Below are 13,929 nucleotides of genomic sequence, written 5' to 3' on the forward strand. Positions count from 1 at the left end.
GCTGCAAGGAGATGCCCATGAGAAATCACCAAGAAGGTATGGAACTTTTGCAATATGATGACAACAGAGAACAGTTCATATAGAACTGCTTTACTACTGATGAGCAAGAAACACTGAGTAAAACAAGTGTATTAAAAAATCACCTTACCTTTATGATGGATTGATGAGAGCTAGAATTCAGACTGATGAAGAAGAGATTTGTTTCATTCTCTTTTCAGATCTCCAGGTCTCTTCACAGCGCAACCAACAGACTCCATCTCTCTCCCCACCCAGCTAACCCACCCTTTTGTAGCACTCATCTTCTTATTGGACACAGCTGTGGCCCATTAGGGGCAGGCCTGTTCCTAAGCTTTGGTGATTGGTACAGCTGCAACTCTTCAGGTGTGAGACTGCCTTCTGCACTATCTTCATTTTCTTACATTCTATCCCTCCACATTTGACCACACGAAACAAGGAAAAGAAAACTAGCTCAGCATTATTCCATACAGCAAGCTAACTATTAAAACAAAATAATTTGCTTCTGCATGCTGGTTCTGTCATACAGGAAAACTGGGAAGAAAATGCCCATTGTGGACTCTAGGTGAATTCTTTTTTAATTTAAAGAAACTGTATAGTTTAAATTTCTGTATTTTTACACAATGCACTCATCCTAGACACTTAGAAATGCAAAACTCTTCAGAAAGTGTTCAGTCAAGTAACTACTCACCTTTTGGTTGTACTTTTCAAAAAAATTAAATGGCTAGCACCAAAAGACATTAAGCCCTTTTAAAAGCAAAGTCATTTATTTCTAGAGGGCAGTATCCAAATGCCTGGATCAACAAGCTGGGTGGGGATAAGAGGATGAAGAAGCAGCGGTATATGTCTGGGACTCGCGGCAGGAATACTATTCAAGGGGGTGAAGAACCTGACTATTGAAAGTTGAAAAGGGCTCCTACTCAGCAGAAGCCCTTTTTGCATAATCTTAACAGAATACTGCAGACTGGCCTTAGTAATGTACAACAGAAGCTTTCCTCAAGATGCCTCTGTTATTGCATTTAAACATAACATATTTTAGTGCAGCACACTAGCACTTATTCATGGAACAGCGCTGAATAATAGGTTCAGTATCCAAGGTTGAAAAAATGAAAATTTCTTGGCAAAAATAATAGCTTTCTTCAAGCTTATTTGCTGAAGTCAATTCTCAGAATAACTTCTGTGTTATGCCTGAAATGTCTTGGTAGATACTTAGCAAGAAAATAAGCACGATAAGCAACCCTCATCCTGCTAGTTAAGTAGCTCACACCTGTATTTTCTTACTGAAGTTATGACATTACCATTCAGAGCAATGTGAGTTTAGAAGAGGAAATGAAAGGGGCATTATGCATTGCCACTGCACAAATACTCAGAATTATTAAATAACACTAGCAATGTGGACTTTGCCAAAATTATTTTATAAATGCCAGCACTGGTGTAAAAAAAAAAAAAGAACCCAAACAACCAAAAACTGGCATCAAATGATGAATATGCTGATTAGTTAGGTACAATGTCATTTTCAAGATTATAATGAATCAAAAGTTATGAACCTTGAATTATGCTTTCAAATATTGCTTTCCTCAATCAGTTTAGTCTCTCTTTCCATGACATTTCAGAACTTAATATCTGGTATTTCCTATCAAAGAATATCCCTACATCATTAAATTAGTCCCTCAGAGACTTCTGGATGAGATTTTTACAAAAAGAGGCCTGATCTCCCAGTCCACAAGCTGTTTCCATATTGCGAAGTTTCACTTACTGCTTTGAAAATCAATCTCCGTCCAAAGAATCTCCTTCCTCTCTCCCTTCTATTAGAAACATAATTAAGCACTACTCATATGTGATTCAATTTTGTAATTCATTACTGTTTTGGAAATCCAATTCCTTTACAAAAAAAAAAGGTAGAACTTATTTGAAAATAATTTCTATAGTAAAAAAATTAAATACACATAATTGACAAATTAGAACTTTTCACCAGCTTTGCATGCTGCTCCTACAGTTTGGTTTTGGAGCTGGGCACTTGGAATTCAAGGCTTATGCATAGGAACAACACACAGACACACTCTTTAACTTGCTTTAAAACATTCAATATAAACTTATTTTTTCCTTTGAGATACAGTATTCTTCTGTGGGGTTGAAACAAGAATCAAACCCAAGTTTCTACACAAATTAATTGTAGAGTTGGCTTCAAAGTTGCATGGAGATCTTCAGAAGGTTAAGAAAATAGGAAGAGATTCCTCTATTTCTGAAATATTAACCTCCCTGAGGAAGAAAAAAACTGCCCCAGAAACACCATGAAGCTATCTGCACGAGGCACCTTTAAAATACAACCTGAAAGGATGACTGTTGATAAAAAGAGTAGTGAAAAGGAGTTAAAATCACACCCATTTCTTATTCAGTACTAAAAATCGTAAGACTATTATGATTTCATTTTGTAGGTTAGCCTACTCTACTGGGTAGAAATAACAGCATTCTTTTGCTTCAAGGAATAAGAAGAGTTCTGTTTGCTTCCCTGATAACTTTATATTGGGGGGAGGCGGGAATGTCCTCATTACACGAGCTTAAGAAAAGATGCAGAACTTCCAAACCATCCCCCTTTACAGCTTCACAGTTAACAGAGAGATGCAGAAATGAGAGATGCTTCCGCAGAAGACAAAATGAAAAAATATAGGCATCTAAAATGATGAGAAAGGAGAGCAGTGCTGGCACCATTCCAGCCACTTGGCAGCAAAAGCTGATTCATAAAAGCAGCAATTTGCTTGACCCTGTAGACATATCAACAATGTTTTATGCACCTAAGGGATACCACTGGCAATGCTCTGGTCAGTTACCAGGCTCTGTGCTTCCCAAACTCATCAACAGCCTTGAAAATTGCCCTGATATTTTAAAATAACATAGAAGTGAAGTGTCTCAAAGACATCCCTTTGCTGGACTTAGGAAACAAAACAGCAGCCTACTACTGCAGTTTCTGGATCATAAAAGTAGCCCACCTCTAATTTTCTTCTCTTATAGGAAGTGCCAGAGAAAGTTAAAGCAAAACAGAAAGAGATTTTCAACCTTTTTTCCCCCCACTGGCTTTGTCAGCTCTTGCTCTCTTAACTAAGCTGCTTTTTCAGATCTGACCTTTTCTTTGCCTTTATTAAAAGAAACTACAGCACCCACTGGGCCCCCAGGTAGTGACAAGACCTCTATAAGCTACCAGAACAAAACATTTCCCAGTGAAATTTACATAGTAATTGTCCTAGCATGTCAAAGTATTCAATTTACAGCAACAAGCTTCAGTCACACCATGTTTCTGTTCCAATCTAGTCCTGTCAGCTGAGCCTGATTAAGTAGTGATAACTAGTAATTTCTCCTGCTATTTGACAAGGCTGTAAAATTAGCTTGGGTGTGAGCTGATGGCAGGGAAAGTAATCTTTATTTTCACAGTGACTCACAGCTGGGAAGCAAGCAGGCACTACTGGGTATGGGCCTCAATAAATGTCACAACACTTTACTAGAACAAATAAACCTCCTCCAAAACATAGGTAGGATTTTCATGAAAAAGAAGAAAAATAAATTGTACAGTAGAAATTGCTTGTGAAATTGCTATTAAATGCACTATCAACATGTCTTGGGAACGAAGGAGGCAAAGGCCTGTGCTCTATGCAGACTTCCCTCAGCATGGAATTCATCAGAATTGATGGAGCTGAATTAGGTGCTTGTTACTTTATGTCAAATTGCCTCATTTTGCCCTGTCATGTACAGTTTCTTCAGTAGCACTCTCTGTCTCTGAAGAAATCAAAGTCTGAATTTGCCTTGCTTTGTCCTTCAAACCAAAAAGTTCCTCTGACCAAGGGAAGAGCCCAAGAGTCAGATAAACTATATTGACATAAAGCACATTTATGTTTACAAAGTTTTGTTTTACAATACAGTGACTTATAAAATCCTCATCACTTATGGAAAGATGTTATAAATTTTAAAAAATCATGAATATATTTTAAGAAATTATCTACTCACCATATGTATTAAATCTAGGAGGCTTGGGAAATAATACATGTAGTCATTTTATACTATTTCAAAACTCCTCATTAGCAAGTGCACATAAGAAGGCATCCTAGTACTCTAATTATATTTTAGCTTAAACCTTGCACTTTGTTACCTGTGAATTCAAAAATAACATCAGACCAATTTATTTAATACATACACAAGCAAACACCCTCAAAACACTTTGTTATTTCTCTGATCTTCTCTTTAAAAAATCTGGTTAAAATTCATTAATTCAACCCTAGCATACTTATCTGATTGTCTCTCACAAGTAAGGCCGACCTCAATAAAAAGACCATCAATAAAAAGACCATCAATAACAACCCTCTATTTTGAGTCTAAGGTCATTTTCCTGGCTGAAGAAGAAACAGGATTAGAATTCAGGTTTTTGTCACTTCAAACTGCATTTTAAAGCACACTACTTCAGGAAAAAACCAACCTGTGACATTCAATTATCCTTTAAATTTCCGTTCCAGAAACCCCAGTTATCTTATTACCACTTGCCCTTATATTCCAAAGGCACCCCATAGGCTTCTAGGAACCCTCTAAAAGCTCAGCCACTCTTCCCAGTTTTGCATCAGTCCTCAGGTACTTCTCTCAATTGCTGTGATATCATTCAAAGCCCATTGAGAAGAGCCTCAAACAGAGATCAGTTCCCTCAGCATTCAGGGGTACATCCCCTCAGGCCGATGGACTTACTATGTCCAGTTTGCTTAAGCATAAAATACTTAATTTTCAAAGACACTCTTTCTGTGATCTATCTACATCACCTCTCATTTTCACTGCAATATGTGGTCAGGCTTACACCTCTCAACACCATCACCTGTACACAATAAAAGAGATAATGGGCAAGATAGCCCTAGATCTGACCAATGTTTGTAATACTGAAATCACAGCTGGTAAACAAGGGAAGAAATGCTGTGAAAAAGCTGTTGGGCCTCATGGACCACGTGTGCCAACAAGATCAGTAAATTCTCATGTCTACTACCACATCCTGTGGCCAGCACAGCCTTCAGAAAATTGGAGCTCAAGAAGCTTACTCACAATCAAATCAGGCAAAATGCAAGTTGTTTTTCCATCTGCTGTCCTTTATTACATGAGGTGCAACAGCTAATTGTGTTGCCATTGAGAATGTACTGCCAAGAATGCACATCCTAACCGAGGTAGGGTGTACTGAAGCTCTTCATAAAACTACTATATTAACAACATATATCATCACTTTCATCTATGAACTTCAAAGAGACAAACCCCCAGAACATCCCACATTCCACACGAATCTTAGCAAAGCTGGATGTACTTTCCAATTTTACTGTTGTATTATTTGACAGTTAAAAGTTCAAGCTTTAACCACTGCCAAATGCTAATAGACTTGGCTATCCCAGATATACAGAACTGGCTGGAGGGTAAATAATCTTCACAATTCCTGTCCCCATTAAGTTTAGATTTCACAGTTATGTTTACTGCAGCTTGCTATCTTCTCAGCAGTGTGGGAGGATTTACTGGAGTCTAAGTAACATGCAAGGCATCTAAATACATGAAAACTACTTCTCTCCACGTGTATAAACAGATTATTTCTTTTATCAAATAATTTTCAGTAAAGACAAACAGTCCCATCAGGCTTGGACTCTCCCCACTGGCCTATTTAACACTGCAGCCCATTTCTCAATAGAAGGAAAGAAGAGGAATCATCAATCTTCAGCCATATTTTTGCTGTTGCTGCCCCAAAAAAAAAAGACACGCAAGTACCCAGAAAGCACTTGGGAATTATTCCACGTTATTTGTTCCTATCAATACATACCCTGCAGAGAAAGTGACAGCAGGCATGACAGAGACAGAAAGCCATAGGTTTTCTTGGGTATAAAATATTCCTGATCCTGTTTTGAGGAGCTGCACTTCAAATGGGATGCCCTGAAGCAATTGCAGAGAACAATCTGGTTGGGCTTGGAAATGGGGACACTGCCTATCGTGTTTTGGACCACGTGACTTTTCACATTATTCAGCAACTACACAAAACAGTTTGTTACTGTGCTTTTCAATCTCTACCTTTTCCAGTACCCACTGAAAACACACCTTGAGTTTAAGCAGGTTTCTCTGTGGCCAGATAAATTAAGCTAATACGAGTAATCAGCAATATGAAGCAACGCAATGTGTACGTGTGCCTGAAGACATTTCCGATTCCCCAAAATGAATGAGAACTAGAAAAAGCCTTCTACTAGTTTTGTTTCTTCTACCATGTGATCAAAAATTCAACAGATCAACAGAAATAACCAATTATTTCCATAAGACTTATTAAATACTTATAAGTTAAGGATACTTGAATGGTTAATCTAATTTTTTTTTTTTTTTAAGCGAGGCAGGACAACCAAAGCCTGTCTTTAAGATGATAGACTGCAGAGGGAATTAACTGGAATTTATCATGGAGCACTGGATTAAAGACAAACTTTTAGTTTTAGGGACAATATGCATAGGCTAGATTGTGACAAATGCACTGCATTTATAAAAAGAAAGTAACTAAATACAGTGCAATAATTACTTTTTTAGAAGATTCAGATATGTACTACTGCCTGCCTATATGTCTAACTATATCCCTTTCCCATGAGTTTAGTAATACTAGAACTCTTTGCAAAGTGTACTAAAACATAGAGATTAAGAACAACTCCAACTCTGTTAACTCTGCAACTACCCTGAAGAAACACAAAAATGGAGCCAATCAAAAAACATAATGCCTGGAGAAATCCCATTACATACTCATTTTAGCCTCTTTTAAAAATACAATGGAGACCAACCACACTGCATTGAAATGTTTTGAGACAGAACCATTCAGGTACTCTCTCAGCTTCTGCTACTGAAAAGGAGAGTTTCAGTTATGCAGAACCCATGGAATGAAATTTGGTTTTGTTATTAGAAAGAAATAAAACCTCATTACTGTTCAGGACACAGAAGATGTAACCAGCCCTTAGCTAAACACTCTCATTTCTTTGATTATGAAAATGCATTTCTTCTGAACGTTGTGAAAAATTTAATGCCTAAGAAAAATGAGCATAGTTCAGACTTCTAAAAAGGAATATTGCTGGGAGTGACAGTGAAGGGCCAGAACTTCACACATCAACAGCAAGACCAGAAGAAAAGTATTGGAAACACTGACTCCAGCCCATACAGGCTAAAAACCAGACATTATAAGAATCAGGTTGGACATTTTTAATGTACAAGAAGAATGCTAAGAATTTCATTACCAAAGGAGTCTATCTATGCCCAGGGAAACCTTAAAAGGATGCGATTTCTTGTGATAGATTACTCAGGCAAACTGGGAAGTATTTGCACATCTGATCTAAGATTACTCAAGCCATAAAATCATAGAATAGCTTGAGCTGGACGGGATTTACAAGGATCATCAAGGCCCTGCACAGGACAACTCCAAGAATCACACCATTGGTCTTAAAGCATTTTCCAAACATTTCTTGAACCCTGTCAGGCTTGCTGCTGTGACCACTTTCCTGGGGAGCCCAATCCAGTGCCTGATCTCCCTCTGAGTGAAAAAGAAACTTTGATCTAATATCCAACCTAAACCTCCACTGACACAACTTCATGCCATTCCTTAGGGTCCTGCCACTGGTAACCACAGAAGAGAGAACAATGCCTGCCCTCTTTCTTTCCCTGCTAAGGCAGACTGCAATGAGGTCTCCACTCTGTCTCCTCCAGGCTGAACAGAACAAGTGACCTCAGCCATGTCTCATACAGCTTCACCTGTAAATCCTGCATCTTCATGGTACTCCTCTGAATGCTCTCCAGTAGCTTTTTATGCCTCTTACATGGTGGTATGTACACAGGACTCAAAGTGAGGCTGCACCAGCACAGAGCAGGACAATCCCCTCCCTTGCCTGGCCTGCAATGCTGGGCTTGATGCACTCCAGGATATGGTTATCAGCAATAAATCTACAAATATTTAGATAAAAGAAGACCTGTTTAGAAATTAAGATATACAAACATACAAAACATTTTAATTATAAAGCTTCCAAATGTATGGTATCAGGGACTAACTTGAATTCCTTGAGTCAATAATGAAAAGCTTAAAAAATTGATTGTCTAGTATAAAAAGACTTAGGAACTTGAAACAGGATAGGTCACAAAATTTATATTCACTGTTCAGACTAGGTGATTGTAATCCTTCCCCCAAGTCTCATTAAAATCACATTTAGAATGCTATTCAAAACGCGAGTCAGAATCACTTTTGTTTGTCTGAAAAGCTGGTATGAATAGCAGAATACTTGATAATGTGGAGAAGATAAGAATTAATTTCAACTGGTATATTCAGTATTAGAATAAGAAGTATTTCTCTTTCTACAATAGAAAATAATACTGCCAACTTTTTCCCTAGCATTCGCAGGCTTGTTGTATTCTAGACTACACAAAGCAGGTGAAAACAGAAGCGAATGAAAACACTCTTCTTGTGGGTTTTGAAATATTTCTTATATTGGTATAGAATTTCTAACCCCTAAATATTAATTCCATTGCTTTCTCTCAATACTACCCAAAAGTGAATGTTACCTTTCACTTTGGGTGACCAGAACTCTTATTTTCACTAAATCAGTCCTGAAACCAAATAAGCTAAGGTGATAAGCCTCTTTCAGATTGCTATTTAGAATTGGGGGGGGAAGTTGTTTAGTTTGATTTTTTTCTTTGTTTAAACTTAAAGACATGGGTGATGGTGGGCAGAGAACAGAAATTTAGCTAATGTAGCTTGGCACCCACTGCGCCAAGGCTTTCACACAAGAGTGGAACAGAAAAAAGACATCAAAGACCACTCAGAAATGGGAAAAAAGTTCTTTGAGCACAGCTACAAGAGACAGAATAAAGTATGGGAGATATCAGAAGGACGCAATAAAAACATATTAAAGATGCAGGAAAGGTCAAATCAGCCTTAGAATAGAAGTTAAATGTTTCACTACACAATTTTTTTAGAGGACATGCATTTTGCTGCCTTAAAAAGGAAAGAAGAATCAATCATAACATCTTCCAGAAGTGTTATAAATATCACAGGAAAAACAAAAGAGTATTATTAAACACATTTGAAAACTTGAATTTCTGAGAGCTCAATCATCTAAGCATTTGTTTAGTTCTACCCATCCCCTGTAGAAGGTGTTATTTGCAAATCCTAAGCCCAAATTCTCAGGAAACTCAGAAAAACAAAGTTTATTTGGATTAAAAAGAACAAGATTTTTCTGCTGTCTTTGCATACTTCCCAGAAAATCAAACACTTGTAAGTGGTTCTTCAAGTTTCTTTGGTTTGACTTTGGAATATAATATTTTTGAAGTTATTTCAGAACAATGTAGAAACTACTGCAGCTGCTGTTTCAATTTAAGTAAGTTTTTTTCCAATTACAGGATTTACCACTCAGTTTTGTTGCATTTGAAGGCTAATTTTGTGGATTTTCTCTACTAACAGCAATAAAACCATTCCATTTGGTTCTATAAAACATATCATAGACTATTTTCAGGAAATACATCTTCAGCAGAAGAAAACCATTTTCCCTGTGCAAATGGCATACACAAAATAGAGAGAGAGGATCAAAACTCAAAGTTTACAATACTAGCATCTCCCATAAATTGGCATAAGATGACAGCTAAAGGCCTCAAAGCAGTTAGAAGCTACACAAAGCCAAACCCTTTGAAGTGTTCAGAAGATGGCCTAACTAGACCTGCCTGCTATACCACACCTGATTTATCTGCTATGTTACTGAATAGAACCCTTTTCTCAAGACAGAAATTACATGGTTTTCCAATAATTTGTCTGAAAGCAAGTCTATTAGTGCCATGGTTTAGCCCCAGCCTCTAGCACAGATGACACACAAATTCATCAAGAAAATTAACTCTACCCCAGCCAAAACCAGCACAATGTCATGTGACACAATGTGAACTACTTTGCATTTCATACACACTTCTGAAGAGAGGACACATTTCCAAAAGTGAAGGGCAGTTTGAGACTGGCCATACTTAACACACAGCAGCCAAGAGACGTGCTTGTTTCTAACAGTAGGTCAGAAAGCACTGTCAGACTTCTGTGTCTCTTGGAAGTTGAAGAAATACACTTGCTTCAAGGTATGGCCATGAAAAGTATTGAACCCAGCTTTGTCACCTTAATTAAGATACTACTTAGTAGGCAATTATAGCACAAGAACATTTTTTCTCTTTATCCTTAGATGATAAGTGATACAGTCAATTAATTAATGGGCTACTTGTATTATGTGTTTAACACAAGGAAGGTTAGAAGGTCAGTTCAGTCAGGACCCACTAAAACAGCCACCACATGAGATTTCACTGAATGCCACAGGAACCTGGCTGAATTGGAACAAGGAAACAACGCAAGCACCAAAGGATACAAGCTTCCCAAATGAGATGCTTAGGTGCAAATCAGAAAAAGATTTGTGCTGGGGAAAAGAGGGCAGAGACAGTCTGGTGTGGCACTGACTCGTTCCTAACACGTCACTTCTGACAACACATCGCTTCTGGGGACACTCATGGAAATGTCACGGACTGTGAGGACAGCAGCAGGTGAGAGAGAAGTTGCCAAAAGACCAATTTACAAAAGCACAAAGGCATGACAAACCTGACAGCTTCCTTTTGTGTCTAGTCATTATCCTCTGCAGTTTTGCTAAGAGGAGGTTGCTTGATGAACACATTAATTATATCAACAATGTAATCTACCACAGCTTCAATGCTATACAGCTGTACATTTGAACTCAAACTTCTTGGAAGCACTCATTATATCATTTCAGCTAATTTGTCAACACAGAAAGTAAAGAATATATGTAAACCATATAGCTTGTTATAAAAATATATTTCTTTTTACTTAATCCTATGCAAACAATCCTAATATATTGTTTACAAATTAAGAGAGAAACAGGTTTTTTTTCCTCAAAACAATGCAACAATTAAATTAGGCAATTAAAAATCAAAATTAAATTAGAAACATCTAAAAAAAAAAGATTAATTCCTCTGCTGTGAATTTCTTTTTTTAAACTCTTAATATGCAAACATTTCTATACTATTAGTTCCTTGAAAAAGACAGTTGCACGTTTGACATAAAAACGTGTTAGTTGCCATGATGTTTCTCTTCTCCCTGCACTGAGGACTTCTGTCAAGCTCTGAAGTTCAGCCCTGTTCTCTGACAACTTTTCATATCAAAATAAGAAGTGGGACGATATCTTAACATGAATCTTTGTATAATAGAGAGAATTGTATCTGCAGGAAAATACAAACATAGTCATGGAGACAATTAGTTTTGTCTCACCTTTCCCCCATACACTAGTTGCATAACATCCAATTAAAAGAGTGGGAAAATACCAGCTAAGGAGACAAATCAAATCAGCTCCCTCTTCAGAGTTCAGCTTCAGAATGACGCTGTAGGACAAGAGCCTGGAGCCCACAATGGCAATGGTGTCCCTTTTCCTGTCACAGATAGGAAGTTCTACTCTTTGTATAAAGAAGCCAAAAATTAAACAACATGAAAAGCAAGTCAGGTTTGCTGTATGATGATTTTAACTCAGTGGTTATTTTCCAGAATAACCTTCATCACATTTCTCCATGTTATATTAATGCTTTAGGGAACAATACCATCATCCAGTGCCCCCAGATTCTGCCTGCTCATCATGCATATTCTGTTTTTACACATTCCACGCAGCATAAATCAGCTGATGTATCAGCACTCAGTAGCTATTACATTGTTTTAACTTTTTATGTAACAAAACAGAAGAAACACTCTCCAATCACAGCCAAAAACTATATACAAGTTGTCACTCTGCTCCCCAGCCCAAAGATCTGCAGCTATTAACCAAATGAGAACATGAGAAATTATGTGAATAGTTTTAAGCCCAATTCACTACACAGAAATGTAATAAAAATCATTCTGTAATGAAAAGAGGCCTTTTATATTCTTAAGGTATAACTAATCAGATGAGACATCACTTTAAAAGACAGAGCAGATGATTTAACAACAGTGGTAAATTTTCCACTTCCTATAAGATGAAATGACTGGTTTGTGTTCACTGTTTATGTTTTACCTTTCTGGAAAATATATTTAGAGATACACAAAGATAAAATCTTAAAAATTAAATAGTCCAGGAAACAGTTTACATACTTAGGATGCCGGATGTCTGGCAGGGACCGTTCCAGTGCTATGTTGTTGCTAACAAATATGTTGAAGCCATTTTCCCTATAAGCAGAATCATCATGGTCTTCCTCTGTAAGAGGGTATGGTTTCCCATGTTCACCTTTCCCTATAACAAAACAAAACAATTATTTACCTCAAGCTGACAGCAAAAAATGTACTACAAAGACAAAAAGAAGTTACACTGAACTTCAATTAGTACACTGTGCCTGGAACACCTTAAAGAAATCTCTTGCAATGTCTTTAGCAATACTCCTGTTATTTTCAATACAAAATCAGAAAGCAGTTACAAACAACAAGATTCAAAAGCCCCTCTGAAGTCACCCCAATTCATCTAACTTTCCTCTATCCAGACACACAATGAGGTTAAAGCCATTTTATATAGAAACATTTTGATTGTAAATTACGGCAAGACCTTTCTTTTCCATAGCAAAATTATGAACAAGTGGAACAATTCCAGCAATATGCCTTTCAGTCACTATGAGGAACCTGATTACTGAGTGACTTTACATTACAGCACCCACTCATGTTTGCAGAAAGCAACTTCAGCACTGAAGTTTAGGGTGTCCAGCCTTCCAGAAGAAACAGTAAGGAAACCAGATGTTTTTCCCTAGGCTTCTTGAACACTCTTGCCCTCCTAGGGACAAGACAGATGTACTCAGTGTTTTTAATGCCACAGCACTGTGGAGTTGGTTTCAGAAACTGGTCACTTTGTGCTTCCCCAAAGAAATTCTCAGCTTGTTCCCTAGTAAAGCACAGACTTTTTAGTCCAGCTTCTTATTCCCATGTTAGTTCTCATCATCAATAAATTAGCTTGCTTAGTACCTACCTCAGGCTACTACACCTCTACCTCTTCCAGCAAGAGAGCAGAGAACAAAAAAAAAGGCACATCAAAGAAAATCAGAAAATAAAGCCTTCAATTCTTCTCAACTACTTTTATTCTTCCCGTTCTTGCAGAGGATGTACTCTTTAGAGTTTCAAAACCCTTCAAGCCTACACAGGTTCTCAAGAACATATGCTTTCCTTTACATCTCATTGAACAGTTTATAACCTCTCTGTCCTTCTACCACCAGGCTCCCTCTTAAGAAAATACCTCCTTTTACCTGGGCTCTTATAGAGAAATTAATCAGCTGGATTCAATAAGTGATCAAGGGCATGTGATCCTCAGCTAATCAGGAGCAGGTACAGGAGTGGATGAAGAGGAAAGCAACCAGAGGCTGAGGAAACATCCACTGGTATTCTTAAAGCCCACCAGTTAGTGCCCTATTTTACACTGCACAAGCACAAGATATTAAAAACACAGAATATGTAATTAAAGGAGCTGTAGTGACTCAATTTTAGACTTTTTCCAGCTAAAATTTTAAATTTTTAATTCTAAAATTCATGCATATATTTACAATTTCATTTAAATTCTTAATGAAAACAATTACTGTTACTTAAAAGGGGGGGAAATTAATTCCTATCATTAAACCCTTTCTGTTTACGCTATTTCATTACTAACATGTATTTTGTCATTTTTATCCCCAAATGCATGCAACACACTAACATAACACAAAATCTGAGACTAAGCTTCTATGTGAATCTTTATGATTTCACACTATTAATGGGGAGGAACTATGATTCTATAAAAGCAGCTAATGAGTCAGAGTACTACTTCAAATTCATGGTACAATTGTATCAAGTATTATTCATAATAAAGTAACACTAAGCTAATGTCATTCAACCTA

At 37.3% G+C, this 13,929-nt stretch overlaps 1 protein-coding gene across 2 annotated transcripts in view; it reads right to left on the reverse strand.

Moving 5' to 3' along the window:
- The window catches only part of GALNTL6 (polypeptide N-acetylgalactosaminyltransferase like 6), a 424,063-nt gene that overhangs the window by 234,916 nt on the left and 175,218 nt on the right, over positions 1-13,929 (reverse strand). For both annotated transcript variants that reach the window (XM_030947103.1, XM_030947104.1), the window contains exon 3: positions 12,173-12,311. In XM_030947103.1, coding sequence (XP_030802963.1) covers positions 12,173-12,311 — 139 coding nt within the window. The remainder of the gene's footprint in view (positions 1-12,172; positions 12,312-13,929) is intronic.

The sequence above is a fragment of the Camarhynchus parvulus genome, chromosome 4 (genome assembly GCF_901933205.1).
Source record: "Camarhynchus parvulus chromosome 4, STF_HiC, whole genome shotgun sequence".
In the NCBI taxonomy this organism is placed as follows: Eukaryota; Metazoa; Chordata; class Aves; order Passeriformes; family Thraupidae; genus Camarhynchus; species Camarhynchus parvulus.